The sequence below is a fragment of the Salmo trutta genome, unplaced genomic scaffold, assembly GCF_901001165.1.
Source record: "Salmo trutta unplaced genomic scaffold, fSalTru1.1, whole genome shotgun sequence".
NCBI classification, from domain to species: Eukaryota; Metazoa; Chordata; class Actinopteri; order Salmoniformes; family Salmonidae; genus Salmo; species Salmo trutta.
This window is the reverse complement of record NW_021823003.1, coordinates 15,001-42,983: the sequence shown is the minus strand read 5'-3', so window position 1 is coordinate 42,983 and position 27,983 is coordinate 15,001. Positions and strand designations below refer to the sequence as shown.

The following is a 27,983-nucleotide window of genomic DNA, read 5'->3' as shown; positions in this document are numbered from 1 at the left end:
GAACCCGGGTCTGTAGTGACGCCTCAAGCACTGCGATGCAGTGCCTTAGACCACTGTGCCACTCGGGAGGCACAAAATACGCAATCTTTAATCACACACTATAACTATACGTTTAAGAACCCCTGGAAATCACCTCCCCACAAAAGGTTGCGTTGATGTACAGTAGATAGCTAACTCACCTCTGACAGTGAGAGTGGCTCTGACCAGCACAGAACCCAGGAGGTTCCTGGCCACACACTGGTACTCGGCCGTGTCCTCCTTCTGGGCGCTGGTTAGCCTCAGAGAGCCGTTGGACAGGGTGGTGAAGCGCTCGTTGCCCAGGAGAGGGCTCCCCTGGCGGGACCACTCGATGACAGGCGTGGGCTCCCCCTCCGCCCGGCAGTTCAGTAGCACCGTGGTGCCAGCGTCTACCACCGTCTCTACCGGCTCTATTGTGATAGAGGGAGAGCCTGGTGGAGTACAGGGAGACAGAACATATTAGCATAACACATGAACTTTACTGTAATCGTTTTAACATCTATGTGTATCTTCTTTCAGAACACTACGCGGGTGGAGGGAGAACCTGACAGAGGAGAGGTGGGGCATTACGGCATAGAACTGAATAGGATTACCATAAAGGATAACTATTTAGTTTAGTTCATCTACTGTATACTCACTCTGCAGGTTGAGAGTGACACTCTTCTCCACCACCCCAGCATCGTTGGTGGCCACACACATATAGTTCCCTGCATCTTCATTCTGAGGAGACACAACAACAGTTAGCACTATCAACAAGATTCATCTAGACAAGAACAGACTACAATGAATGTTCTGGGGAGAAGTATAGGGTGGCACACAATTGACCCAGCATCGTCCGGGTTTGGCCGGGGTAGGCCGTCATTGTATATAAGAATTTGTTCTTAACTGACTATATATAGATATACTAGATACACTGTGTGAACTCTGTAATAGTGCTGTACTGCAGTGTTGTAGATATAGATATACTAGATACAGTGTGTGAACTCTGTAATAGTGCTGTACCACAGTGTTGTAGATATAGATATACTAGATACAGTGTGTGAACTCTGTAATAGTGCTGTACCACAGTGTTGTAGATATAGATATACTAGATACAGTGTGTGAACTCTGTAATAGGGCTCTACCACAGTGTTGTAGATATAGATATACTAGATATGTGAACTCTGTAATAGTGCTGTACCGCAGTGTTGTAGATATAGATATACTAGATATGTAAACTCTGTAATAGTGCTGTACCACAGTGTTTGTAGATATAGATATACTAGATATGTGAACTCTAATAGTGCTGTACCACAGTGTTGTAGATATAGATATACTAGATATGTGAACTCTAACAGTGCTGTACCACAGTGTTGTAGATATACCTATACTAGATATGTGAACTCTAATAGCGCTGTACCACAGTGTTGTAGATATAGATAGACTAGATATGTGAACTCTGTAATAGTGCTGTACCACAGTGTTGTAGATATAGATATAGTAGATGTAAACTCTTTAATAACAGTGTTGTAGATATAGATATACTAGATACAGTGTGTGAACTCTGTAATAGTGCTGTACCGCAGTGTTGTAGATATAGATATACTAGATATGTGACCTCTAATAGTGCTGTACCACAGTGTTGTAGATATAGATATACTAGATATGTGAACTCTGTAATAGTGTCGTACCACGGTGCTGTAGATATAGATATACTAGATATGTGACCTCTAATAGTGCTGTACCACAGTGTTGTAGATATAGATATACTAGATATGTGAACTCTGTAACAGTGTCGTACCACGGTGCTGTAGATATAGATATACTAGATATGTGAACTCTGTAACAGTGTCGTACCACGGTGCTGTAGATATAGATAGACTAGATATGTGAACTCTGTAATAGTGTCGTACCACGGTGCTGTAGATGGCCAGAGAACCGTTGTCCAGCTGGTGGATACGGTTGCTGATCTGGATGTTGACACCCTTCTTGCTCCACTGGATGGTGGGCAGGGGATCTCCTCGTACCTCACAGTTTAGGATGGCGTTACCCCCCAGGGGCTCGATTCGGTTGGAGTGGAAGTCCCCGTCGATGATGGGGGGCTCTGGACACAATAACAGGGCAGGGTTTTATTCAACCACATTCAGCTGTTACACAGGAGCCGGACAAAAAAGAAGAGAAAATAAGTGCTAGATCACTGTTTTCTGCTCACAAACAGTGGTCTTTTAATAAAGCTCTTGATACAAATACAACATTTTGACCGACATGGTAAACTGTGGGCTAATTAGGCCCAGTACTGACACATTAGGGCCATATTTGGAAACAGGAAGGGATGTCACACCTTTGACGTAGACAAAGCCCAGGGACTTTATGGATCCCACACTGTTCTCAGCAATACAGGAGTAGGTTCCCGAGTTGTCTTTGGTAACCCGCTCGATGACCAGCTCACTGTGTCCATTCACATGGTCATAGTGAGCTACAGGGACAGAGTAGAGAGAGAGATACCACCCTTAAATATTATCAACAGATCCAGTAGGAATATTGGTGCATAGGAAAAACTACAAGAATAGTAGACTGAATGTCAATTATAAGTCGAAAATATATATGGCAAATATTTAATGTACAGAAAGAGTTGTCAGTTTCTCTTCTTTCTAAGCAGAGTGGGGGATGGTGAGGGGGGTGGGGAATACCTGGGATGATGATGTTGTTGAAGGCCCAGGTGATTTTAGGAGGGGGGATGCCGGTGACCCCACAGGCCATTAGTAGGCGCTCTCCCTTGTTGAGGGCCACGTCTGCCAGCAGCTCAGTGAAGGCAGGGTGGGTATGGACGGACAAACTGACCGTCCGGCTGTCCTGACCTACCGTGTTAGTGGCCACACAGGTGTAGCTGCCCTCATCATCAGGCTGGGGAGGGGAAGGAAGGGGGCGAGGGAGAGAGAGAGAGAGACTGAATTTGTTCAGAAGTTCGCTGACAATTCTGATCTTTACGCTCTTCCATCCATTATGTGACTCCTAAGCCCTGGTCGTCTACTATGATCCCTTACCTGAGCGATGTCGATGACCAGCTCCCCAGAAGGCAGGATGGTGTACTCTCCAGAGGTGTCGCTCAGGGGGATCCCCTCCTTCTCCCAGGACAGGGTGGGCTGGGGGACCCCCTCTGCCACGCACGCTATCTGGGCCTGGCTGTTCTCCACCACAGACACCTCCGACTCCCCTCTACGGATAGAGGGAGGGACTGGAGGAAGGGAGTGAAGGAGGGGAGAATTTCCCATATTACATTTTGCACAGGAACTGGACAAAAATAGGAGCCACTAAATATACTTTTTTTTACTGCGTTAGACCGCTGAGCTAGAGCTAAAGCTAAGGCATTAGCTTGGGAATCTAATGAAAGTCCTTCGCTGCATATATCACTAGTGAATGGCCAGTCCCATCATTCCTAGCATGATGACTCACTCTGTACAGTTAGGCTCATCTCCAGACTGCTGGTGCCAGCTGCGTTAGCTGCGGTGCAGGTGTATCGACCCGTGTCCCCGGGCTGGCCGAATGCTATCTGCAGAGACCCTGAGCTCAGGACCCTCTGGCGCACAGACTCGCTGAGAGGCTGCCCGTCTTTATGCCAGGCCATGGAGGGTGAGGGAGAGCCTTCAGCCTGGCATAGCATGGTGACAGAGGAGTCCAGGGGCACCAGGTAACTCTGGGTCTGGGAGCTGATCACTGGAGGGACTAGGGGAAGGAGGCATGGAGGTTAAAGGTAGGAGGGGATATTGCTGCCTATGGAGATACGTATACTGTGGAATGCAGTTTTTGGTTTTCGCCAGACATAATGGGACCCATCTCATCCAAAAAGTTGACTCAAGTTTGCCATAAAGCACTTGGAAGCACCTGGATGATCAAGACTCTTCGGAGAATGCTCTTTGGACAGATGAGTAAAAAAAAAAAACATTTTTGGACGACATGGGCCCCATTATGCCTGGCAAAAACATAACACTGCATTCCACAGTAAGAACCTTATACCAATGGTCAAGCATGGTGGTGGTAGTGTGATGGTTTGGGGATGCTTTGCTGCCTCAGGACCTGGACGACTTGCCCTAATAGAAAGAACCATGAATTCTGCTCTGTATCAGATAATTCTACAGGAGAATGTCGGCCATCCATCTGTGAGCTGGAGCTGAAGCGTAGCTGAGTCATGCAGCAAGACAATAATCCAAAACACACAATCAACTCAACATGAAAATTGTTAAAAAGCAAAAATGTGAAGTTTTGGAATGGCCTAGTCAAAGTCCAGACTTAATCCCAACTGAGATGATGTGGCAGGACTTGAAACGAGCAGTTCATGCTTGAAACCCACAAATGTAGCTGAGTTAAAGCAGTTCTGCATGGAAGAGTGGGCAAACATTTCTCCACAGTGATGTGAGAGACAGATCAACAACTACAGGAAGTGTTTGGTTGGAGTCATTGCAGCTAAAGGTGGCACAACCAGTTATTGAGTGTAAGGTGGCAATTACTTTCTCACACAGGTGCATGAGGTGTTGCATAACCTTGTTTATGAAATAAGTATGTAATTGTTGTGTTATTTGTTCACTCAGGTTCCCTTTATCTAATATTATATTTTGGTTAAAGATATGACAACATTTAGTATAAAAAACATATGCAGAAGTAGAAAAAATTAGAAAGGGGGCAAATACTTTTTTTTTTTTTTTTTTTTTTTTCACGGCACTGTATGACATACACTGAGTGGACAAAACATTAAGAACACCTTCCTAATATTGACTTGCACCCTCAGAACAGCCTCAATTCGTCAGGTCATGGACTCTACAAGGTGTCAAAACCGTTCCACAGGGATGCTGGCACATGTTGACTCCAATGCTTCCCACAGTTGTGTCAAGTTGGCTGGATGTCCTTTGGGTGGTGGACCATTCTTGATAGACACAGGAAATTGTTGAGCATAAAAAACCCAGCAGCGTTGCAGTTCTTGACACACTCAAACCAGTGCGCCTGGCACTTACTACCATACCCTGTTCAAAGGCACTTAAATCTTTTGTCTTGCACATTCACCCTCTGAATGGCACACATACACAATCCATGTTTCAATTGTCTCAAGGCTTAAAAATCCCTCTTGAACCTGTCTCCTCCCCTTCATCTACAGTGATTGAAGTGGATTTAACAAGTGACGTCAATAAGGGATCATAGCTTTCACCTGGATTCAACTGGTTAGTCTATGTCATGGAAAGAGCAGGTGTTCATAATGTTTTGTACCCTCAGTGTATAACACTGTAGGAAAATGAATTAAGAAGAAAGACGGAAATGAAGGTGAACATTTCATGAGAATAGTAAAGTGGTGATAGTTTTGGGCCCACCTTGTACTCTGAGTTTGGTCTTGCCCAGAGCAGTGCCAGCAGGGTTCTGGGCCACACACATATATGTTCCTGAGTCTACCACAGCAGCCCTGGAGATCTGCAGCCCCCCGTTAGGCAGCACGGTGAAGACACCTCCTAGTGGGAGAGAAGCAGGGTTTGCAACAATATAAAACAGACAAGGTTAAACTAGGACACAGATAGACAGGCAGACAGACAGAAAGAAAAGCAGACACAGTGCTGCCAGCCTACCGGTGCTGGGGATGTTGATGCCCTCTTTCTGCCAGGTGATGGTGGGAAGAGGGGAGCCAGTAGCTCTGCAGGGGAGGGTGATGGGGTTGTTAACGATCACATCCATAGTGGAGGGGTGGACCTGGATCACTGGCACCTCTGGAGAGAGACAGAGAGAGAGACAGAGCGAGAGAGAGAGAGAAAGACAGAGAGACAGAGAGAGAGAGAGAAAGAGAGAGAGACAGAGAGAGACAGAGAGAAAGAGAGAGAGACAGAGAGAGACAGAGCGAGAGAGAGAGAGAAAGAGCGAGACAGAGAGAGACAGAGTCGGAGACAGACAAAGACAGACAGAGACAGAGAAAGAGAGAGACAGAGAGAGACAGAGCGAGAGAGATAGACCGAGAGATAGACAGAGAGAGAGACAGAGAGAGAGACAGAGAGAAAGATAATGAAAGAGAAAGGGAATGAAAGAGGAACCACAGAAACAATAACTTTGTGTGTTCCATAGCTGTGTGTCAGAAACTTGGTGACAACATGTCCTTACCCTGTACAGTGAGCTGGACATGGCGATGGGCGGAGCCTGCAGCGTTCTTGGCCACACAGGAATAACGACCAGAGTGACTCAGCTCAGAAGATGTGATCTCTACTGCACCTAGAGTGGACACACATCACATGGACCACAGATAGAAGAGTTGAACTACAACACAGTGGTCATGAATACCCTTAGTGTGGCCACTGTACTGTAGTGAATTTGAGGAGTAGTCCAAATGGGACTTAAACCCTGGTCAACACCTGACAGATAAATTGCCACGTCTGATTTACAAATGTCAGCCTATGGGCCCTGGTCAAAAATAGCGCACCATATAGGAAGTAGGATGCCATTTTGGGACACTGCCCACCTCTATAGAGCTCCCAGTAGTAGTAACGGAGCCCAGCTCCCAGTACTAATAACAGAACCCAGCTCCCAGTAGTAGTAACGGAGCCCAGCTCCCAGTACTAATAACAGAACCCAGCTCCCAGTAGTAATAACAGAACCCAGCTCCCAGTACTACTAACAGAACCCAGCTCCCAGTATTAATAACAGAACCCAGCTCCCAGTACTAATAACAGAACCCAGCTCCCAGTATTAATAACAGAACCCAGCTCCCAGTAGTAATAACAGAACCCAGCTCCCAGTATAAATAACAGAACCCAGCTCCCAGTACTAATAACAGAACCCAGCTCCCAGTATAAATAACAGAACCCAGCTCCCAGTAGTAATAACAGAACCCAGCTCCCAGTAGTAGTATCAGAACCCAGCTCCCAGTAGTAATAACAGAACCCAGCTCCCAGTAGTAATAACAGAACCCAGCTCCCAGTATTAATAACAGAACCCAGCTCCCAGTAGTAATAACAGAACCCAGCTCCCAGTAGTAATAACAGAACCCAGCTCCCAGTAGTAATAACAGAACCCAGCTCCCAGTAGTAATAACAGAACCCAGCTCCCAGTAGTAATAACAGAACCCAGCTCCCAGTAGTAATAACGGAACCCAGCTCCCAGTAGTAATAATGGAACCCAGCTCCCAGTAGTAATAACAGAACCCAGCTCCCAGTAGTAATAACAGAACCCAGCTCCCAGTAGTAATAACAGAACCCAGCTCCCAGTAGTAATAACAGAACCCAGCTCCCAGTAGTAATAACAGAACCCAGCTCCCAGTAGTAATAACAGAACCCAGCTCCCAGTAGTAATAACAGAACCCAGCTCCCAGGAGTAATAACAGTCTAACCAGGATGTTGTGACCCTTCTCCTCCTCTCAACACCCAGCAGTAATATCTATAATAGTGAACAGTCTAACCTGAGGACAGGATGCTGTAACCGTTCCCCTCCTTGGGGAGTTTCATTCCATCTTTACTCCAGTGCAGTATGGGCTCTGGGACTCCTGACGCAGTACAGCCAATCACCAGGGGGGACAGTCTGGTCACCACCAGCTCTGTGGCTTCATCCGCTATGGAGGGAGGAACTGCAGAGGAAGAGACTGCTTTTACCAAACTGGACTTCAGTGCTATTGAAGATGTCCATTTAGGAAGTCAGCTTGAAAATACAGAAAAGAAATCAATCAGAACCATTGAAATCAACTGACTCTACTGTCATTAAAATGACATTCAAGCCAACATTGAAAAAAACATGTAAATAACATCAGGCTGTGTTCAGATGGTCTCCCGTACTGTAAGTACTCACCCTGGACAGTGAGCTGAATGGCTCTGGCCTCCTTCCCCGCCTCGTTAGACACCACACACTCATACTCAGCTGTGTCCTCCACTGTGGGGGCTATGACAACCAGAGAACCTGACGACAGTAACCTGGAGACCACAAAGAGGGAACGGAAGCTTCAGATCGTGTTTTGGGGTTCTGAGAACTTTCTGTCAATCTAAGAACTGATCTCAGAGTATTATGAGATGGGAGCAACAAGAGAAACAGAGAGAGAGGAAAAAACCTGTTTCAACCTGTACATATTCTGGTTGTGGTCTGTGTTGAGTGTTTGACCGTTCTTGGTCCAGCTGACCGTGGGCTTGGGGATGCCCGTAGCCTCGCAGGAGAGGGTAGTCTGAACATTCACTGTCACGGTTATGTTGGTGGGACCACGGGAGATAGAGGGGGGAACTAGAACACAATGGATAGGCGTGAAATGAATTCATTAAATGTGTGTGTGTGTGTATGTGTGTGAGAGGCTGAGCCTTCTTCTCACCGTGGACCTGCAGGTCGACTCTTTTGCGTTGTGTCCCAGCCTGGTTGGTGGCCATACACAGATACCGTCCTGTATCAGTCACCTGGGCTGAGGGGACGTGGAGCGAGCCATCCTCAGCAAACATGTACCTGTGCAGGACGGGTGTGTGGACACACATTTAGGATAATGTCTCATTGTAAATATCATATCCTAGTCCTAAAACTTGTATTTTTTGCCATGTATCTTCAATGTTGAGTGTCTGACACAAACCCTGCGTATAACATACCAGTATATTATAACACGGTAGTTTGAAAACTGGACGCTGATTGGATAAAACAACAGCATTCAACACTTCATATAACATGTAACGACATCATCAGTGTGCGACGTGGTCTGACCTGGGGTTAGTTCCTGCCAGTATGGCACCATGTTTCCTCCAGGTGACGCGGGGGGCGGGCACTCCACTCACGATACACTCCAACACCACAGGCTGGTCTATGTGGACTGTTACAGTCAGAGGGCCCTCTGCTATGGTGGGAGCAACTGAAGAGACACACACACACACACACACACACACACACACACACACACACACACCTTAGGTCCCACTACTATTCTTCAGAGCCTCTAAGCACAGGACCAGCCATATTCAATAGGATAATGATGTCATTGTCACTGACTCTCTCTGAGTTCTGTACCATTAACAGCCAGGTTGAACTGTCGTGTGGTCTTGCCAGCGATGTTGCTGGCTACACAGGTGTACTGAGCTCCATCCCCCAGCTCAGCCATGTTGATCTGGAGGTAACGCGCATTGGACAGTACGCGCACACGAGGGGAGGCCTACGGAGAGAGGGGAGGGACATCAGGCCTGTGTCAAAAAGCCCTGTACACACACACACACACACACACACACACACACACACACACACACACACACACACACACACACACACACACACACACACACGACAGGTGTGTTATTTACCTGGAGTGGCTTGCTGTCTTTGAGCCATGTGAGTGCTGGAGGAGGGACAGCGTCTGACTTGCACTCCAGAGTCACCTGTCTGTTCTGCAGCACTGACACATTCTGTGGCGTGCTCTCTCCAGCGATGTTAGGGGGAACTGGGAAGATATCACAACGAAACACTTAGAACATGAAATAACATGTTACATTAAAAAGCAACAAGTCATTATTAGGTCCAGTAGTATGCCCTGGTCAGGTCACATACACGATATAACTTCATTACCCACCATGCACGCGGACCAGGAACTCTTTATCGTCGTCTCCTGCAGGACTGTTGGCCAGACAGGTGTACCTCCCTGTGTCCTCCAGCTGGGGGGCGAAAGAGAAGTCATGTGTGGGAAATAAGACAAAATTGATATTGGAAAAAAAAGAGAGAGCTCTTTCCTACAATCAGATTACGCCCTCAAACCTCACTACTCCTGAACAGTCCCTTCTTGTTTTTTTAGGTCCATCCCTGTCCCTCCCTCTCACCTGTGGGGAGGAGATCCTGAGCACCTCCCCTCCTCTGAGGACGCGCAGGCTGTCTGTCTGGGGGAGCGGCCGTCCGTCCTTCATCCAGGTAAGGGTGGGGGTTAGGATACCTGTGGCTTCACACAGCAGCTCCAGAACATGATTCACTACCACAGACACCTCTGCTGCCATGCCCGAACCGTTGATACGAGGGGGGTCTGAGAGAGGCATTTTACATTTTAGTCTGTCTGTCTGTCTGTCTGTCTGTCTGTCTGTCTGTCTGTCTGTCTGTGTATGTCTGTCTGTCTGTGTATGTCTGTCTGTCTGTGTATGTCTGCCTGCCTGTTTGTTTGTCTGTCTGTTTGTTTGTTTGTCTGTCTGTGTATATCTGCCTGACTGTCTGTGTATGTCTGTCTGTCTGTTTGTGTGTGTTTGTCTGCCTGTGTATATCTGTCTGTCTGTCTGTCTGTCTGTCTGTCTGTCTGTCTGTCTGTCTGTCTGTCTGTCTGTCTGTCTGTCTGTCTGTCTGTCTGTCTGTCTGTCTGTCTGTCTGTCTGTCTGTCTGTCTGTGTATGTCTGTCTGTCTGTGTATGTCTGTCTGTCTGTGTATGTCTGCCTGCCTGTTTGTTTGTCTGTCTGTTTGTTTGTTTGTCTGTCTGTGTATATCTGCCTGACTGTCTGTGTATGTCTGTCTGTCTGTTTGTGTGTGTTTGTCTGCCTGTGTATATCTGCCTGTCTGTCTGTCTGTCTGTCTGTCTGTCTGTCTGTCTGTTTGCCTGCCTGCCTGCCTGCCTGCCTGCCTGCCTGTCTGGCATTACATGATGAAGTCTATTGGAGCCAAAACATTTCTGTGGGTGCACTATATACTGAGAGTGGGGTCATCTTTCTTTCTTAAAGACAGACAGACAGACAGACAGACAGACAGACAGACAGACAGACAGACAGACAGACAGACAGACAGACAGACAGACAGACAGTACATATATACAGACATACACACATGCAGTACCAGTCAAAGGTTTGGACACCTACTCATTCAAGGGTTTTTCTTTATTTTTTACTATTTTCTACATTGTAGAATAATAGTAGACATCAACACCATGAAATAACACATATGGAATCATGTAGCAACCAAAAAAGTGTTAAACAAATCAAAATATATTTTATATTTGAGGTTCTTCAAAGTAGCCACCATTTGCCTTGATGACAGCTTTGCACACTTTTGGCATTCTCTCAACCAGCTTCATGAGGAATGCTTTTTCAACAGTCTTGAAGGAGTTCCAACATATGGTGAGCACTTGTTAGCTGGCTGGTTAAGAGTGCCTTGAATTCTAAATAAATCACAGACAGTGTCACCACCAAAGCACTCCTACACCATCATACCTCCTCCTCCATGCTTGACGGTGGGAACTACACATGCAGAGATCATCCGTTCAGCTACACTGCGTCTCACAAAGACACAGCGGTTGGAACTAAAAATCTCAAATTTGGACTCATCAGACCAAAGGACAGATTTCCACCGGTCTATTGTCCATTGCTCGTGTTTCTTGGCCCAAGCAAGTCTCTTCTTCATATTGGTGTCCTTTAGTAGTGGTTTCTTTGCAGCAATGTGAATAACACAGTCTCCTCTGAACAGTTGATGTTGAGATGTGTCTGTTTCTTGAACTCTGTGAAGCATTTATTTGGGCTGCAATCAGAGGTGCAGTTAACGCTAATTAACTCTGGGTCCTCTTTTCCTGTGGCGGTCCTCATGAGAGCCAGTTTCATCATAGCGCTTGATGATTGTTGCGACTGCACTTGAAGAACGTTCTTGAAATTTTCCGTATTGACTGACCTTCATTGTCTTAAAGTAATGATGGACTGTTGTTTCTCTTTGTTTATTTGAGCTGTTCTTGCCATAATATGGACTTGGTCTTTTACCAAATAGGGCTATCTTCTGTATACCACCCCTACAGTGTATACCACCCCTATACCACCCCTACAGTGTCACAACACAACTGATTGGCTCAAATGCAGTAAGAAGGAAAGAAATTCCACACATTAACTTTTAACAAGGCACACCTGTTAATTGAAATGCATTCCAGATGACTACCTCATGAAGCTGGTTGAGAGAATGCCAAGAGTGTGCAAAGCTGTCATCAAGGCAAAGGGTGGCTACTTTGAAGAATCTCAAATATCAAATATATTTTGATTTGTTTAACACTTTTTTGGTTACTACTTGATTCCATATGTGTTATTTCGTAGTTTTGATGTCTTCACTAGTATTCTACAATGTAGAAAATAGTAAAAATAAAGAAAAACCCTTGAATGAGTAGGTGTGGCCAAACGTTTGACTGGTACTGTATATGTTCACCCACTCACCCAGTACTTTGAGATGGAAGTGTCGGCTGGCTTGGCCAGCGCTGTTTCTTGCCACACAGGTGTAGCGTCCCGTATCCTCCACCCTGGCCTGGATGATCTGTACCGTGGTGCCCACACTGAGCAGCTTGATGTGGGGTCCAGGGACCAGGGCCTCCCCCTCTCTCAGCCAGGACATGGAGGGGCTTGGAGTTCCATCAGCTATACATAGTAGGGAGGCCAGGTTCCCTCTCACCACCGTCACGTCCTCCTTACTGCCCGCCCCGTCCAGGTTGGGAGGAACTGCAAGGGCAGATAACATCACAGTGTTGATCTAACTCATCTAGCAGCTGGGCCCCATGACAAGGTCATATATTGCAAAAGCAGGTCAGTATTGGGTTAGTGAGGGTTTTGGAGTTGGGGTGGGGGTTATTGTGATATTTTGTATACTGTTATTAATGTTTTGTGTTGAACTCACCGTGAACCTGTAGGTTGTAGTGCCTGTTGTCCACGCCAGCCCTGTTGGACGCCACACAGGTAAAGGTGCCGCCGTCTGAGACTTGAGCCCTCGCAATCCTGACAGAGGCAGAATTGAACAACACATTAATCCTGACAGAGAGGCAGAATGGAACAACACATTAATCCTGACAGAGAGACAGAATTGAACAACACATTATTCTTGACAGAGAGACAGAATGGAGCTACACATAAATCCTGACAGAGAGACAGAATTGAACAACACATGAATCCTGACAGAGAGACAGAATTGAACAACACATTAATCCTGACAGAGAGACAGAATTGAACAACACATTAATCCTGACAGAGAGGCAGAATTGAACAACACATTAACCCTGACAGAGGCAGAATTGAACAACACATGAATCCTGACAGAGAGGCAGAATTGAACAACACATTAATCCTGACAGAGAGACAGAATTGAACAACACATGAATCCTGACAGAGAGACAGAATTGAACAACACATTAATCCTGACAGAGAGACAGAATTGAACAACACATTAATCCTGACAGAGAGACAGAATTGAACAACACATTAATCCTGACAGAGAGGCAGAATTGAACAACACATTAATCCTGACAGAGAGACAGAATTGAACAACACATTAATCCTGACAGAGAGACAGAATTGAACAACACATTAATCCTGACAGAGAGACAGAATTGAACAACACATTAATCCTGAGAGAGACAGAATTGAACAACACATTAATCCTGACAGAGAGACAGAATTGAACAACACATTAATCCTGACAGAGAGACAGAATTGAACAACACATTAATCCTGACAGAGAGGCAGAATGGAATGAAATAGTAGCCCTTTCCTGCAGTCTGACCTAGTGACCTCATAGGTGGAATGTTATAAATATTTTACATAATTTCATAATTAATAATCATTATTTCAAAAAACCCGCAGAAAATCCAGTGTTTCTACGTCAAACAATTTTGTTATATTTCAGTCTTCTGTGATGTATATAAAGTGCAGTATTTGGTTGCAAACTCAAAATGTAATACATTTCATCTCTATATCTGACATGGTACAGGTGTCTTCTTTTGTTAAGCCAATAACCATGTGTGTGAAGTGTATACTTTGTTTCTAAGTAGATTTGTTTAAGACTACCCAGAAACACTGTGTGACCCTGATTTAGCCCACTGCAGTAAAAGGTCAAACTACTGTGTGACATACAGTACAACACATTTGAAACAGTATACAGAATAAAGCAATATTCATGTAACAGTTTTAAATACATTGCTCTTGCCTTTATATATGTACATTGAAAGACATTCCATACAGAATCCGATATATAACCCCTCGACCCCAGACCTACCTGAGCACCTGTCCGGCAGAAAGCAGGCGTATCTGTGAGGAGACAGGGAGAGGCAGTCCGTTCTTCAGCCAGTTGAGCTGAGGTGGAGGGGAGCCCATGGCAACACACTCTATGTTGATGGAGCTGTCTAGAACGGTGGTCAAATCCACAGCCGTATCACTGTTCCCCTTGATCACAGGAGGCACTACGGACACACACACACACACACACACACACACACACACACACACACACACACACACACACAACGAAAGAGGACAGAAGATGGAAAGAAGAAAGGAGGGAGAGAGAGAGGGAGGGAGATACATTTAAAACTCTTCATTCATAAAGTAAGGAATACATGCATGGAAGAGAGAGGCTGAGAGAGTTAAACTCACCATAGACATTGAGGTTGAATATCCGGTCCTCTTCTCCAGCCTTGTTGGTGGCTACACAGGTGTACTTCCCACTGTCAGAGGTGTGAGCTCCAGACACAGTCAGAGTGCTGCCATCTAGACTGATCCTGGATAGAATGAGGATGCAAACAAACCATTAATATTAATATAGAGAAACATCAGAAACCCCATGGATGTCATGACAGTTCCTCTGTCCAGGTCCTTTAAATCTCAGAGTAGCTCCACCTTTCCTTGGATAGGCTTGTCCAATATTAGCCATTTTGATACTCTTATCCAGTCCTCTCAGAACTCCTAAGTGGCTAGGAGATAGAGGTTAGGGGCTAGGAGCTAGGTTCTAGGGGGCGGGGGTTGATGTGTACCTGAGCCCCCTGGATCCTGCATTGAGGGCCTTGCCGTCCTTCAGCCACTGGATGGAGGGGGGCGGGGTTCCCTGAGAGCGACACACCAGCTGGATGCTGTCATTCAGCAGCACTCCCACCTCACTGGGCATCTCCGAACCTGAGATGCTGGGAGGGACTGAGAGAAAAGCACAGCCAATCAGATCAGGAACTAACACAGAGCACAGCTAATCAAGGCACAGCCAATCAGATCATTGTTCATTCAGAACAAACTAGTATATATCCAGTACCAGTCAAAAGTTTGGATACACCTACTCATTCAAGGGTTTTTCTTTATTTTTTACTATTTTCTACATTGTAGAATAATAGTGAAGACACCAAAACTATGAAATAACACATATGGAATCATGTAGTAACCAAAAAAGTGTTAAACAAATCAAAATGTTTTATTTTATTTTAGATTCTTCAAAGTAGGCACCCTTTGCCTTGATGACAGCTTTGCACACTCTTGGCACAAACACCAGTCTCAACATCAACAGTGAAGAGGCGACTCCGGGATGATGGCCTTCTAGGCAGAGTTGCAAAGAAAAAGCCATATCTCAGACTGGCCAATAAAAAGATAAGATTAAGATGGGCAAAAGAACACAGACACTGGACAGAGGAACTCTGCCTAGAAGGCCAGCATCCCGGAGTTGCCTCTTCACTGTTGACGTTGTGACTGGTGTTTTGCGGGTACTATTTAATGAAGCTGCCAGTTGAGGACATGTGAGGCATCTGTTTCTCAAACTAGACACTCTAATGTACTTGTCCTCTTGCTCAGTTGTGCACCGGGGCCTCCCACTTCTCTTTCTATTCTGGTTAGAGACAGTTTTCGCTGTTCTGTGAAGGGAGTATTACACAACGTTGTACGAGAACTTCAGTTTCTTGGCAATTTCTTGCATGGAATAGCCTTCATTTCTCAGAAGAAGAATAGACTGACGAGTTTCAGAAGAAAGACATTTCTTTCTGGCAATTTTGAGCCTGTAATCGAACCCACAAATGCTAATACTCCAGATACTCAACTTGTCTAAAGAAGGCCAACTGTTTTCAGCTGTGCTAACATAATTGCAAAAGGGTTTTCTAATGATCAATTAGCCTTTTAAAATGATAAACTTGGATTAGCTAACAAAACATGCCATTTGAACACAGGAGTGATTGTTGCTGATAATGGGCCTCTGTACACTTCGGTAGATATTCCATAAAAACATCACCCGTTTCCAGCTACAATAGTCATTTACAACATTAACAATGTCTACACTGTATTTCTGATCAATTTGATGGTATTTTAATGGACAAAAAAATAGCTTTTCTTTAAAAAACAAGGACATTTCTAAACTTTTGAACGATAGTGTATATATATATCACAGGAGGTTGGTGGCACCTAAATTGGGGAGGACAGGCTCATGGTAATGGCTGGAGCGAAATCAGAGGAATGGTATCAAATGGTACCATTCGCTCCGTTCCAGCCATTATTATGAGCCGTCCTCCTCTCAGCAGCCTCCACTGGTATATATATTCTGTCCAGGTTAAATTCACTTTACTGAACATTGTACTGTATATTTTTATGGAAATATCAGAGTAACTTGAAGGGTAACCTCAATGATAATGTACATTTACCTTGTATGGTGAGGTGGTAACTCTTTCGAGCCTTGCCCTCCACGTTGGAAGCCATACAGGTGTAGGTGCCAGAGTCTGAGAGCTGGGAGCGGGCGATCTGCAGCTTACTGCCTCCAGACAGGATGTGCAGCTCCAGAGACTCTGAGTTCTCTGAGAAAAGAATACTGTCACTTTACTACTTCCCAGTCAATCTTGGGAGGACAATGGAAGTTTGAGATAGTAAATAAGACAATAATAAGTTATATGACTGTGGGTGCTGCTTACCTATGGTCCGACCGTTCTTGAGCCAGATGAGACTGGGAGGGGGGATGCCCGTGGCGTCACAGGCAAAGGTGACAGGGTTGCTGATGGTCTCCACTATCTTCTCCTCCACTGGACCGTCTATACTGGGGGGCACTGGGCATGGAGGGACAGAGATTTACAGTCAGGTCAGTTTGACTAAAAGACTTCTCCATCTCCTCGTTTTTATCCTCAGTGATCAGAATGAGATTTTTTGAGTGTTTCAAGTCTGAGTTTCTAGAATATGATCTTACCGTAGATGTTGAGGTGGAAGTTCTTGTCCACCTGTCCGGCAACGTTGGTGGCCTTGCAGACGTACTGGCCAGTGTCAGACACCTAGGAACACAGAGGACGGACAGGGGATGGATGAGTATAACAACTTTCAATAGAACTCCATAATATATTCAACTACTGTAGTGTTAACTAGTGCTGTTTAACTTTACATGGCAAAATAGAAATGAGGTCACAAAATAGAGATGAGTTCACAAAGAGGACTAACCCCATCCAATCGCATCGCATCGCTTCCCTTCCCCTAACCCCACCCCTATCGCTAGGTTCAGAACTCCCCCTCTGTGTCTCTCACCTCTGCCCCTTTCAGCTCCAGCATCTGTCCCTGTGCCAGGATGCGGAGGTTGGCAGACTCTGTCACCATCCGACCGTTCTTGTACCAGGTGATGGTGGGAGGGGGCACGGCGTTGGACTCACACTCCAGAGTCACTGAGTTGCCCACACGCACACTCACCACCACAGGAGAGTCCCCACTGCTGTCTCTGATACTGGGAGGGACTGGGGGAGGGCCAGGGGAGAGGCAGGGGTGAGAGCAATATTTTTGTAATAGAGTGGACAGAAGCCGTATATGGAAGACAGGGGAAGGAAGAAGGATATGAGAAGGAGACACAAGGGGTCAAAGAGCAGTCCAGTAGTGTATGTAGTGATGTATGTTCTGTCCTGCTGCAGGTACTGACCAAACACAGTGAGGTGGAGGAGTTTCCTGGCCTCTCCAGCGGGGTTCATGGCTACACAGCTGTACTTCCCCCCGTCAGACATCTTAGCCCTCAGAATCTGCAGGGTGCGTCCACCTGGAGAGAGAGAGGAAGGGATTGGGGAGAGAGAGGAAGGGATTGGGAGGGAGGGAGAGAGAGAGAGGAAGGGATTCGGGGGAGAGAGAGAGAGAGAAAGGGAGTGGGGAGGGAGAGAGAGAGAGAGGACGGGATTGGGGAGGCGAGAGAGAGGGTAAGGGATTGGGTGGGAGGGAGAGAGAGAGAGGGGAAGGGATTCGGGGGAGACAGAGAGAGAAATGGATTGGGGAGGGAGAGAGAGAGAGAGGACGGGATTGGGGAGGCGAGAGAGAGGAAGGGATTGGGAAGGGAGAGAGAGAGAGAGAGGAAGGGATTCGGGAGAGAGAGAGAGAGAGAGAGAGAGAGAGAGGGGATGGGATTGGGGAGGGAGAGAGAGGGGAAGGGATTGGGGAGGAAGAGAGAGGAACGGATTGGGGAGGGAGAGAGAGAGGGGAAGGGATTGGGGAGGGAGAGAGAGGGGAAGGGATTGGGGAGGGAGAGAGAGAGGGGAAGGGATTGGGGAGGAAGAGAGAGGGGAAGGGATTGGGGAGGGAGAGAGAGGAGGGGATTGGGGAGGGAGAGAGAGGAGGGGATTGGGGAGGGAGAGAGAGAGGGAAGGGATTGGGGAGGAAGAGAGAGAGAGGAAGGGATTGGGAGGGAGAGAGAGAGAAAACAGAAAAAAGAGAGATAAACAGAGATTAGGATACAACGTGTGCCCAATCCACTACCAGCTTTATATTTGCATATCCAGTCCATTATTACAATGCATACTACCTCTTATTTAGCTTCTATTACTTATTTTTGACTTGATTATTTTTATTGTTATTATTAGCTAGGTTTCCATCCAATTTGCGACAGATTTTCATGTGAATATTCAAAAATCTGCAAAAAACTAAATGTGCATTTTCCCTCCAGTGTTGTCAACAAACTGACTTTTGGCTTATTTAGGAGGTGGGGGGAGGCCAGAGGGAGTGGCTTATTTAGGAGGTGGGGGGAGGCCAGAGGGAGGGGCTTATTTAGGAGGTGGGGGGCCAGGGGGAGGGGCTTATTTAGGAGGTGGGGGGAGGCCAGAGGGAGGGGCTTATTTAGGAGGTGGGGGGGAGGCCAGGGGGAGGGGCTTATTTAGGAGGTGGGGGGAGGCCAGGGGGAGGGGCTTATTTAGGAGGTGGGGGAGGCCAGAGGGAGGGGCTTATTTAGGAAGTGGGGGGAGGCTGGAGGGAGGGGCTTATTTAGGAGGTGGGGCTTATTTAGGAGGCGGAAGGAGGCCGGGGGGAGGGGCTTATTTAGGATGTGGAAGGAGGACGGGGGAGGGGCTTATTTAGGAGGTGGAAGGAGGCCAGGGGAGGGGCTTATTTAGGAGGTGGGGGGAGGTCAGAGGGAAGGGCTTATTTAGGAGGAGGGCTACTCTTTTGACTTTTTGTAGCTGCCAAGTTATTGAAATACCAGCCCCGTGTCACTCCTGAACAGCCTTGGTTATCAGGGCAAATTTGTAGTGCTGATATTTGAAAGTCTCAGCCATGAACGTAGGCTGACAGTACGCAGGCCTTCAGACGAAGGCAAAGCAGCTAGCAAGGTACTGCTGTGTGTCAGCTGCTGTGGGCAGCCTAGCTGTCTGGAGAAGAAGGTGCTTTCTACAAAAGTGTCCAGATATCCGTGTCTTTTGAAATGTTTGAATCCTTCTCGACTGTGATTTGGTATTTTATTAGAATCCCCATTAGCTGCTGCGAAAGCAATGTGATTTGTAATGTGATTTGTGGAATCAAATAAAGTATTTAAGATGTGTATGTGTTACCTGGCATGATGAGTGCGTTGGTGTTGGCCTGTACAGGACCCCTGTCTTTGACCCAGCTCAGAGAGGGAGGGGGGAACCCGGTAGCCTCACAAGTCAGAGACACAAAGTTATTCACCACCACCGTCACGTTCTCTGGGCTAGCTCCCACTATGGTGGGGGGGACTGGAGGAGAGAGAAAACAGACAAACTGGCTATCAATATATCAATCAATCCATCCATCCATCTATCAACCCCCCCACACATCCATCCCTCCATCCTCCACCCCCCCACCCATCCATCCCTCCATCCATCAACCCCCCCACCCATCCATCCCTCCATCCATTAACCCCCCCACCCATCCATCCATCCCTCCATCCATCAACCCCCCACCCATCCATCCCTCCATCCATCAACCCCCCACCCATCCATATAAATGAAGATACCAGAGAGATGAGGCTGGTAAACATAGATTAAAACACAATAAAAACTCTGTTCTGACTCACCATGGACGTTGAGATTGAAGGATTTCTCTGCGCTTCCCGCCAGGTTATCAGCCACACACACATAGTGGCCCGTGTCTGTCACCTGGGCATTCACCACCTGAAGAAGAGACAGACAGCTCGCTGACGTTACTGTACATAAGGCCTGAGCCTTCAGTCTCTCACTGAGCTTCCTCCCCTCATATAATCCCCAGCCTTTCGCTTTTCAATCAATAAATCAATCCATCAATCATCAATCAATCCGTTAATCAATCAATCAATCAAATACATTTTATGAAGCCCTTTTTACAGCATAGTCCAGTCACCTGCAGGGAGCGTCCATTGGACAGCAGTCTGTGGGGTCCTTTAGGGTTTATTGGCTGACTGTCCTTCAGCCAGGTGATTTTAGGGGTGGGACTTCCGTCCACTTGACACTCCAACACTGTGGTCTTATTCACCTGGATCACCACCTCCTCAGGTAGGTCACGGTCCGCCCCGCGGATTGAGGGGGGGTACTGGGGTTCAACACACACAGTCAGTTTGTACCTGGGATTCCAAATAGTATTTGAAATGATTTGACATATACTTTTGACCCAGGCCAGCTCAGTTTAGATGGGTGGTGTTTTCCCCTCTACTCACGACCCAGGCCAGCTCAGTTTAGATGGGTGGTGTTTTCCCCTCTACTAACGACCCAGGCCAGCTCAGTTTAGATGGGTGGTGTTTTCCCCTCTACTCACCCAGCACTCTGACGTCATACTGGATGGAGTCCTCTCCCGCCTCGTTCACCGCCAAGCACGTATACCTCCCAGAATCCTCAGCCTGAGCCCTGGGGATCTGCAGCACTCGCCCACCTGCAGAGGTAGTCACAGTCAGAGTCACACACACACACATCCGTGTATGCAAGCACACACGCACATGCATTGGCAAGCAAGCACACGCACACACACATCCGTGCATGCAAGCACACACACACATACAGTGCCATGAAAAAGTGTTTGTCCCCTTTCTGATTTTCTCTATTTTTGCATATTTTTGATACTGAATGTTATCAGAACCTAATATTAGATGAAGTGAACCTGAGTTTACAAATAACAAAAAAATATATACTTTTATTTAATAATTAACAAAGTTATGCAACACTCAATACCCTTGCATGAGAAAGTAATTGCCCCCTTACACTCAATAACAGGTTGTGCCACCTTTAGCTGCAATGACTCCAACCAAACACTTCCTGTAGTTGTTGATCTGTCTCTGACGTTGCTGTGGAGGAATTTTGCCTCCAAAGCACACAATCAAGTCTACATGAAAATGACTAAAAAGCAAAAAATGTGAAGTTTTGGAATGGCCTAGTCAAAGTCCAGACATAATAGCAATTGAGATGTTGTGGCAGGACATGAAACGAGCAGTTCATGCTTGAAAGAGTGGACAAACATTTCTCCACAGTGATGTGAGAGACAAATCAACAACTACAGGAAGTGTTTGGTTGGAGTCAATGCAGCTAAAGGTGGCACAACCAGTTATTGAGTGCAAGGTGGCAATTACTTTTTCACACAGGTGCATGTGATGTTGCATAACCTTGTTTATGAAATAAATTAAATAAGTATGCAACTGCTGTGTTATTTGTTCACTCAGGTTGACTTCATCAAATATTAGATTTTGGTTCAAGACCTGATTCAGTATAAAAAAAATATAAAAGTAAAGAAAATTAAGAATACTTTTTCACAGCACTGTAGGTCCTCTCCTCACCAGGCATGATGAGCACGTTTTCGTTGGAGGCCATTGGGCGTCCATCTTTGTACCAGGTGAGTGTGGGCGGGGGAACAGCGTTGGTCTCACAGTACAGAGAGATAGGGTTGTTTAGTACCACATCCTTAACATCACCCCCAGTGCCTGGTGTCGAGGTGGTGTCTCCTACCCCCCCGGGACGCTGGAAACTAGGAGGGACTGAAGAGGAGAGAGAGAGACAGAGAGAGAGACGGAGAGAGAAAAAGAGAGTTAGGGTTATCTTGATGACAGCTACGACAGTCAATGTTCAGGATGTAATTAAATACTGTCACCTACCACTAGAGGACAGCCTCTGCTAAGATTTACAGCTTCTGATTAAATACTGTCACCTACCACTAGAGGACAGCCTCTGCTAAGATTTACAGGTTAAATACTGTCACCTACCACTAGAGAGCAGCCTCTGCTAAGATTTACAGCTTCTGATTAAATACTGTCACCTACCACTAGAGGGCAGCCTCTGTTAAGATTTACAGCTTCTGATTAAATACTGTCACCTACCACTAGAGGGCAGCCTCTGTTAAGATTTACAGCTTCTGATTAAATACTGTCACCTACCACTAGAGGGCAGCCTCTGTTAAGATTTACAGCTTCTGATTAAATACTGTCACCTACCACTAGAGGGCAGCCTCTGTTAAGATTTACAGCTTCTGATTAAATACTGTCACCTACCACTAGAGGGCAGCCTCTGTTAAGATTTACAGCTTCTGATTAAATACTGTCACCTACCACTAGAGAGCAGCCTCTGTTAAGATTTACAGCTTCTGATTAAATACTGTCACCTACCACTAGAGAGCAGCCTCTGTTAAGATTTACAGCTTCTGATTAAATACTGTCACCTACCACTAGAGGACAGCCTCTGTTAAGATTTACAGCTTCTGATTAAATACTGTCACCTACCACTAGAGGACAGCCTCTGTTAAGACTAAAGCCCAAATCAAATCGAAAAGTGTTTTTGTTTACGCGTGAACGAGCGTGTACACGCTGGAATTAGAATGTATGGTAGTGAATGAGAGAAAACAGGCGGGCTGCGAGTGTCAATGCCGTCAACTGCGTCATGCACTTCAAATTAGAAAGCAAGTCTATTTTTTGGTCTGCGCGAAGCAATGCTAATAAATTGAGAGGATAAATTGCCAGAAAAAAGACTGTTTGTGCATTGTTACGTCTGTAATTGTGACATGTATAGTTAAAAAGTGTCTATTTAGTGTTAAGTTTATCCGCCAGTGCCAATAATACATATTTGAAAACAATAACTTTATGCCTCACAGGTAGATCACAGGTATATAGCCTAGACAGGTATATAGCCTAGACAGGTATATAGCCTAGACAGGCATATAGCCTAGACAGGTATTTAGCCTAGACAGGTATATAGCCTAGACAGGTATATAGCCTAGACAGGTATATAGCCTAGACAGGCATATAGCCTAGACAGGCATATAGCCTAGACAGGCATATAGCCTAGACAGGTATTTAGCCTAGACAGGTATATAGCCTAGACAGGCATATAGCCTAGACAGGTATTTAGCCTAGACAGGTATATAGCCTAGACAGGTATGTAGCCTAGACAGGCTACACCTGGGAAACTCCAGGAATTCCCAATTTTAAGACAGAATACTGTTATGAAGCAAGAATGAGATAAGCCAAATTCTTTATAACCTGCTAGACTGTACTAGCTACAACTCTCCTCAAGTTTATGAGCCAACATACTATCTGCTACCACTAGATGGCAGCCTCTGCTAAGACTTCACAGTAGAGTCCTGCAGAGGGGCTTGACAGCACAAGTAATGGGAACGCAGTTCACCTTGTATATTTATATCAAAGTCCTTCTCGTCCTCCCCGGCGATGTTGGTTGCTACGCAGGTGTAGCGTCCAGTGTCGGACACCTGAGCATGTTTGATCCTGACAATACGACCGTTGGCATTAATTGTCACATGGCCATCTGCCCTCAGCACCTGGGGAACAGAGGAATATCAGGGTTGGTTGTAGAAGGATGCGTGGTCAGTGTGTGTGTGTGTGAAAGAGGCCATGCTGCTGCTCCAGTTTCAACTGTTCTGCCTGCAGCTACGGAACCCTGACCTGTTCACCGGACGTGCTTGTTGCACCCTCGACAACTACTATGATTATTATTATTTGACCATGCTGGTTTTATGAACATTTTAACAACTTGACCATGTTCTGTTATAATCTCCACCCGGCACAGCCAGAAGAGGACTGGCCACCCCTCATAGCCTGGTTCCTCTCTAGGTTTCTTCCTAGGTTTTTGGCCTTTCTAGGGAGTTTTTCCTAGGGAGTTTTTCCTAGCCACCGTGCTTCTTTCACATGCTTTGCTTGCTGTTTGGGGTTTTAGGCTGGGTTTCTGTACAGCACTTTGAGATTTCAGCTGATATATGAAGGGCTATATAAATAAATTTGATTTGATTTGATTTGATAGAGAGGGAGAGGAGAGAGAGAGGAGAGAGAGGAGAGAGAAAGAGAGAGGAGAGAAGAGAGAGAAGAGAGAAGGAGAGAGGAGAGAAGAGAGAGGAGAGAGAAAGAGAGAGGAGAGAGGAGAGAGGAGAGAGACAGAGAGAGAGAGAGAGAGGAGAGAGAGAGAGAAAGAGAGAAAGAGGAGAGAGGAGAGAGAGGAGAGAGAGAGGAGAAAAAAGGAGAGAGAGTGAGAGAGAGAGAGCGAGAGAGTGTAGAGTGTGTGTACAGGTAAAGTGCTGACCTGTCCGTCTTTGTACCATTGCAGTGAGGGTGTAGGGATGGCCTGAGCCTCACACTCCAGGGTCAGAGTGTTGTTGACCTTTATCTTGATCTCCTTGGGGGCCAGCCCCTCACCTGGGACATCATTCTTATTGATTTGGGGAGGAACTGCAGGAGAGGACAGGAGGAGAGGAAGAAAGGAGAGTTACAGTTACATACATTATACAGTCACAGATATCACAGCCACACAGATAGTTACAGATCATGGCAAAAAAATGATGTGTCCTTATTGGACAAGTTAAGGTAGTACCTCCCTATCTCACTCCCATCTTTCAAAACGTTTTCGGCACTCACTGTAAACTTTGACCTCGTAGTTCTTCAGGCTGTCTCCAGCCTCATTAGTGGCCACACAGGTGTACCTCCCAGCATCCTCCTCCTTGGCGTTCAGGATCTGCAGGGTCCGCCCACCTGGCAGCACTCGGACGTTGTGGCGGGACTCGAACGGCGTCCCTTCCTTGAGCCATGTGATGATGGCAGGGGGGTAGGACTGCACCTCACACACCAGAGACGTGGGGCTGCTCAGGGTGACCGTCAGCTCTTCAGCCGAACCCTCGGGACCCGAGCCCACGATGGTGGGAGACACTGGGGGGGTGAGAGGAGAGGGGATTCAGACTCTTGGTCAGTAAAGCTAGTGGGGCTTTTTCGATAAGGTGATGGTGGATGCATAGGATAAATCACCAGGGTAAACCTTATATACTACAGCACCTCTTATCTTAAACACAGCAATGACAAAGTGATAACATGTTGTGAAGCTTTAGCATGTCACGCAATGGAAATAAAGTATGACAGATTTCACAGGCTCGGTGACTTAGTGAGAGAAGCCTCCTACAAACCCTCTGAAAATGTGATCTCAATGGGATTTTTTTTATAGCAGTATAAATCAAGGATACATACGTAAATAAAATATACTGAGAGAGTAGTTGTCCTCATACCCAGTACATTGAGGTTGAAGTGTCTGCTGCGGTCTCCTGCTCTGTTGTGTGCCAGGCAGCTGTACCTGCCCGTGTCATCCACCTGGGCACCAGATATCTGGAGGTACCGTCCGTGAGACAACACCTGGTGACGTCTGTCTGTCCCTAACGACTGTCCGTCCTTCAGCCAGGTGATCTCCGGCACTGGGTTACCTAGTTAACGGTTAATCATAGGTTATCTTAGCGACCGTCGGGATGTTGAAATCATTTCCTGTTACAGGATGTATGAACTGTAAAATAGTCTATTTTGGATTGAGATATGTTCAGACTTTAGTCATTGTGGAGTTGTGTTGCCATGATGTCACTGACCTGCGACCTCACAGGTCAGTGTCACGTTGTGTTTCTCCTTGACCTTGGCATCCTGCACCGTGCCTTCATCCACAATGCTAGGGGGGACTGGAAGAGGACATGCATGGAAAGAGTTAAGAGCAATACAACTACTGTACAGACCAACTACTGTACCAACCCTCAGCCCTCAACCATCTATGTAGGCCATATAATGGGATAACGGGATAATGAAGGCTTCATTGCGTTCAAACTGGTTGTTCATGTTAAGTCCATCCAATAGTGGTTATCAGGTATTCTCACTATCACAAAATCCACCAGTGACATACTGAAATACATATTTCTCTCTCAGGTCAAAGGCAAATGGATAAAGGTCATTGACGTCATTACCCAGGATGTCCAGGTCAAAGTTCTTCCTCTCCTCTCCGGCCGTGTTGGACACAATGCAGCTGTATCTCCCAGCATCCTCCACTGCTGCGTGCATCAGACGAAGGCTCCGCCCTCCTGACAAACATGTCAATACTTGGTTGAGCTCAAGTCTCTAAATAATCACTGTGTCTTTGATTGGTCCTTTTCAAAACTTAATCTAAAGTCAATATTTATTCTGCGTCCCAAATGGTAAAATATTCCCTACATAATGCACTACTTTACATAGGGAATATGGTGCAATTTGGGACAGCTTGGAGCCTAAAGAGGTGCAAACAGACAAAATGCTCCCTCTCACAACATCACAATTGTGGCTTCCATGCAGTCTGCTTTCTGGGGCACTAAAAATCAATTTAGCTGTGTGAAACAGGATACACTGACCAAGCCACAGCTGTTCAAACACACCCACTCAAACAGATGAACTCAGATCAGTTCCTATTTTCTCTCTTTTTTTTACTTCAAAAACAACACTTATTATCTGGACACAGAAAACAGTTCACACACACACACACACACACACACACACACACACACACACACACACACACACACACACACACACACACACACACACACACACACACACACACACACACACACACACACACACACACACACACACCAACTTCAAGGAGCACATCAGATCCATCCCAGAGGACAAGTAGCACAATGTTCTCTGATTTCAAGTAGAAAATTGTCCCAGACGGATGTGGCTCTTAGAAGAGGACTGAGCTTATTAATTTTTATGCTAGGATTAAATCATTATTTTTATAGCTGTCTTTTTTTTCAAATATGTGACTTTTTTTTTGATCGTTTTTCTTAAATTTACAGCTGAACGTGCAATTAATGAATATCATGTTAACTGGTTTGCCTGCTTCAGTGGAGAATTACTGACCACACCCCACAGAGTTTGAACCAGTAATCACCTCTACACGAATCCATTTCCCTGGCTGACCACAATCACAACCGCCATATCCCCTTTCCTCACATCCTCTAGACTGAAAAGGTGGTCAGGCTGCGGTTGATGTGTGTGACTGCTGGTCAGACCGCGGGTCCATGTTTGAGGCTGTGTTTGTATTAGAGTGAGTTAGGATGGTAAAGGAAGTGACTACCATAACTTCAGGAGGTCGGGGGTTCGTCCCAACTGCAACCCTGTTCCCGATCGAGTGCACTATTTTTAACAAGAGCCCTGGTTAAAAGTAGTAAACTATCTAGGGAACAGGGTGCCAGTTGGGACGTGGCCTGAGTCTAGTTGCAGTCAGGACCGCTGACTGTTGTCTTTGGAAGCACAAGAGAGCAGCTTGTTAAAGCGTTCAACAACAAAAACTCCTGCCTCTCCCAGAGGTTTGTCTTTCTACACACCGCCTCGTCTGCAGCTCTGTTGGGGTTGGCCTTCATCCTACTGATCACATTACTGCTTATTACAGTTGATGTAGTGCAACTGTTTGGCCTTTCAACTGCAGCTGGGAGACAGATTGATCAACGTGACTCCACAGAGAGTCAGACTATGTGGCTAGATAGTACCAGAGACTATTGTTGTATTAGTAGGCCCTGATTATTCCTGTACTTCTCAATCATGGGTTCCTTTCCTCGTCTACTTCCCTTGCCCACTTAACTAGAAGGACCTTTATTCCTGACCATGTGACCCTGACATTAAGCACAAAGGAAATGAGGGGGATAAGGATACAAAGCGTTGTCATAGCAACAGACGGTTGTAAGGATACACGTCAACGACAGCCATCTTAGCCATCTTCACCAATTTGATGTCACACAAGCCAGACCGAATGGGGAGCTAACCTGAGAGGACGCGGACCGAGCTGGAGGCTTTGATTGGCCGTCCGTCCTTCAGCC

General features: G+C 46.2%; 1 protein-coding gene across 1 annotated transcript in view; it reads right to left on the bottom strand.

Moving 5' to 3' along the window:
• The window catches only part of LOC115188033 (hemicentin-1-like), a 61,279-nt gene that overhangs the window by 19,596 nt on the left and 13,700 nt on the right, over nucleotides 1-27,983 (bottom strand). Inside the window, 41 exon segments of the mRNA XM_029747068.1 lie at nucleotides 180-449; nucleotides 657-738; nucleotides 1,911-2,101; nucleotides 2,339-2,473; nucleotides 2,688-2,901; nucleotides 3,042-3,232; nucleotides 3,451-3,720; nucleotides 5,355-5,489; nucleotides 5,604-5,741; nucleotides 6,127-6,234; nucleotides 7,418-7,582; nucleotides 7,801-7,922; nucleotides 8,067-8,223; nucleotides 8,309-8,436; nucleotides 8,686-8,830; nucleotides 8,986-9,127; nucleotides 9,273-9,409; nucleotides 9,539-9,620; nucleotides 9,783-9,979; nucleotides 12,123-12,401; nucleotides 12,577-12,674; nucleotides 13,948-14,131; nucleotides 14,325-14,449; nucleotides 14,702-14,858; nucleotides 16,337-16,486; nucleotides 16,601-16,732; nucleotides 16,870-16,951; nucleotides 17,199-17,401; nucleotides 17,581-17,694; nucleotides 19,466-19,627; nucleotides 19,948-20,044; nucleotides 20,250-20,439; nucleotides 20,663-20,774; nucleotides 21,670-21,867; nucleotides 23,507-23,657; nucleotides 24,413-24,558; nucleotides 24,745-25,032; nucleotides 25,383-25,574; nucleotides 25,731-25,817; nucleotides 26,097-26,210; nucleotides 27,930-27,983. The exon segment at nucleotides 27,930-27,983 is cut by the window's right edge and continues 114 nt beyond it. Of these exon segments, the coding sequence (XP_029602928.1) occupies nucleotides 180-449; nucleotides 657-738; nucleotides 1,911-2,101; nucleotides 2,339-2,473; nucleotides 2,688-2,901; nucleotides 3,042-3,232; nucleotides 3,451-3,720; nucleotides 5,355-5,489; nucleotides 5,604-5,741; nucleotides 6,127-6,234; nucleotides 7,418-7,582; nucleotides 7,801-7,922; nucleotides 8,067-8,223; nucleotides 8,309-8,436; nucleotides 8,686-8,830; nucleotides 8,986-9,127; nucleotides 9,273-9,409; nucleotides 9,539-9,620; nucleotides 9,783-9,979; nucleotides 12,123-12,401; nucleotides 12,577-12,674; nucleotides 13,948-14,131; nucleotides 14,325-14,449; nucleotides 14,702-14,858; nucleotides 16,337-16,486; nucleotides 16,601-16,732; nucleotides 16,870-16,951; nucleotides 17,199-17,401; nucleotides 17,581-17,694; nucleotides 19,466-19,627; nucleotides 19,948-20,044; nucleotides 20,250-20,439; nucleotides 20,663-20,774; nucleotides 21,670-21,867; nucleotides 23,507-23,657; nucleotides 24,413-24,558; nucleotides 24,745-25,032; nucleotides 25,383-25,574; nucleotides 25,731-25,817; nucleotides 26,097-26,210; nucleotides 27,930-27,983 (6,324 nt within the window).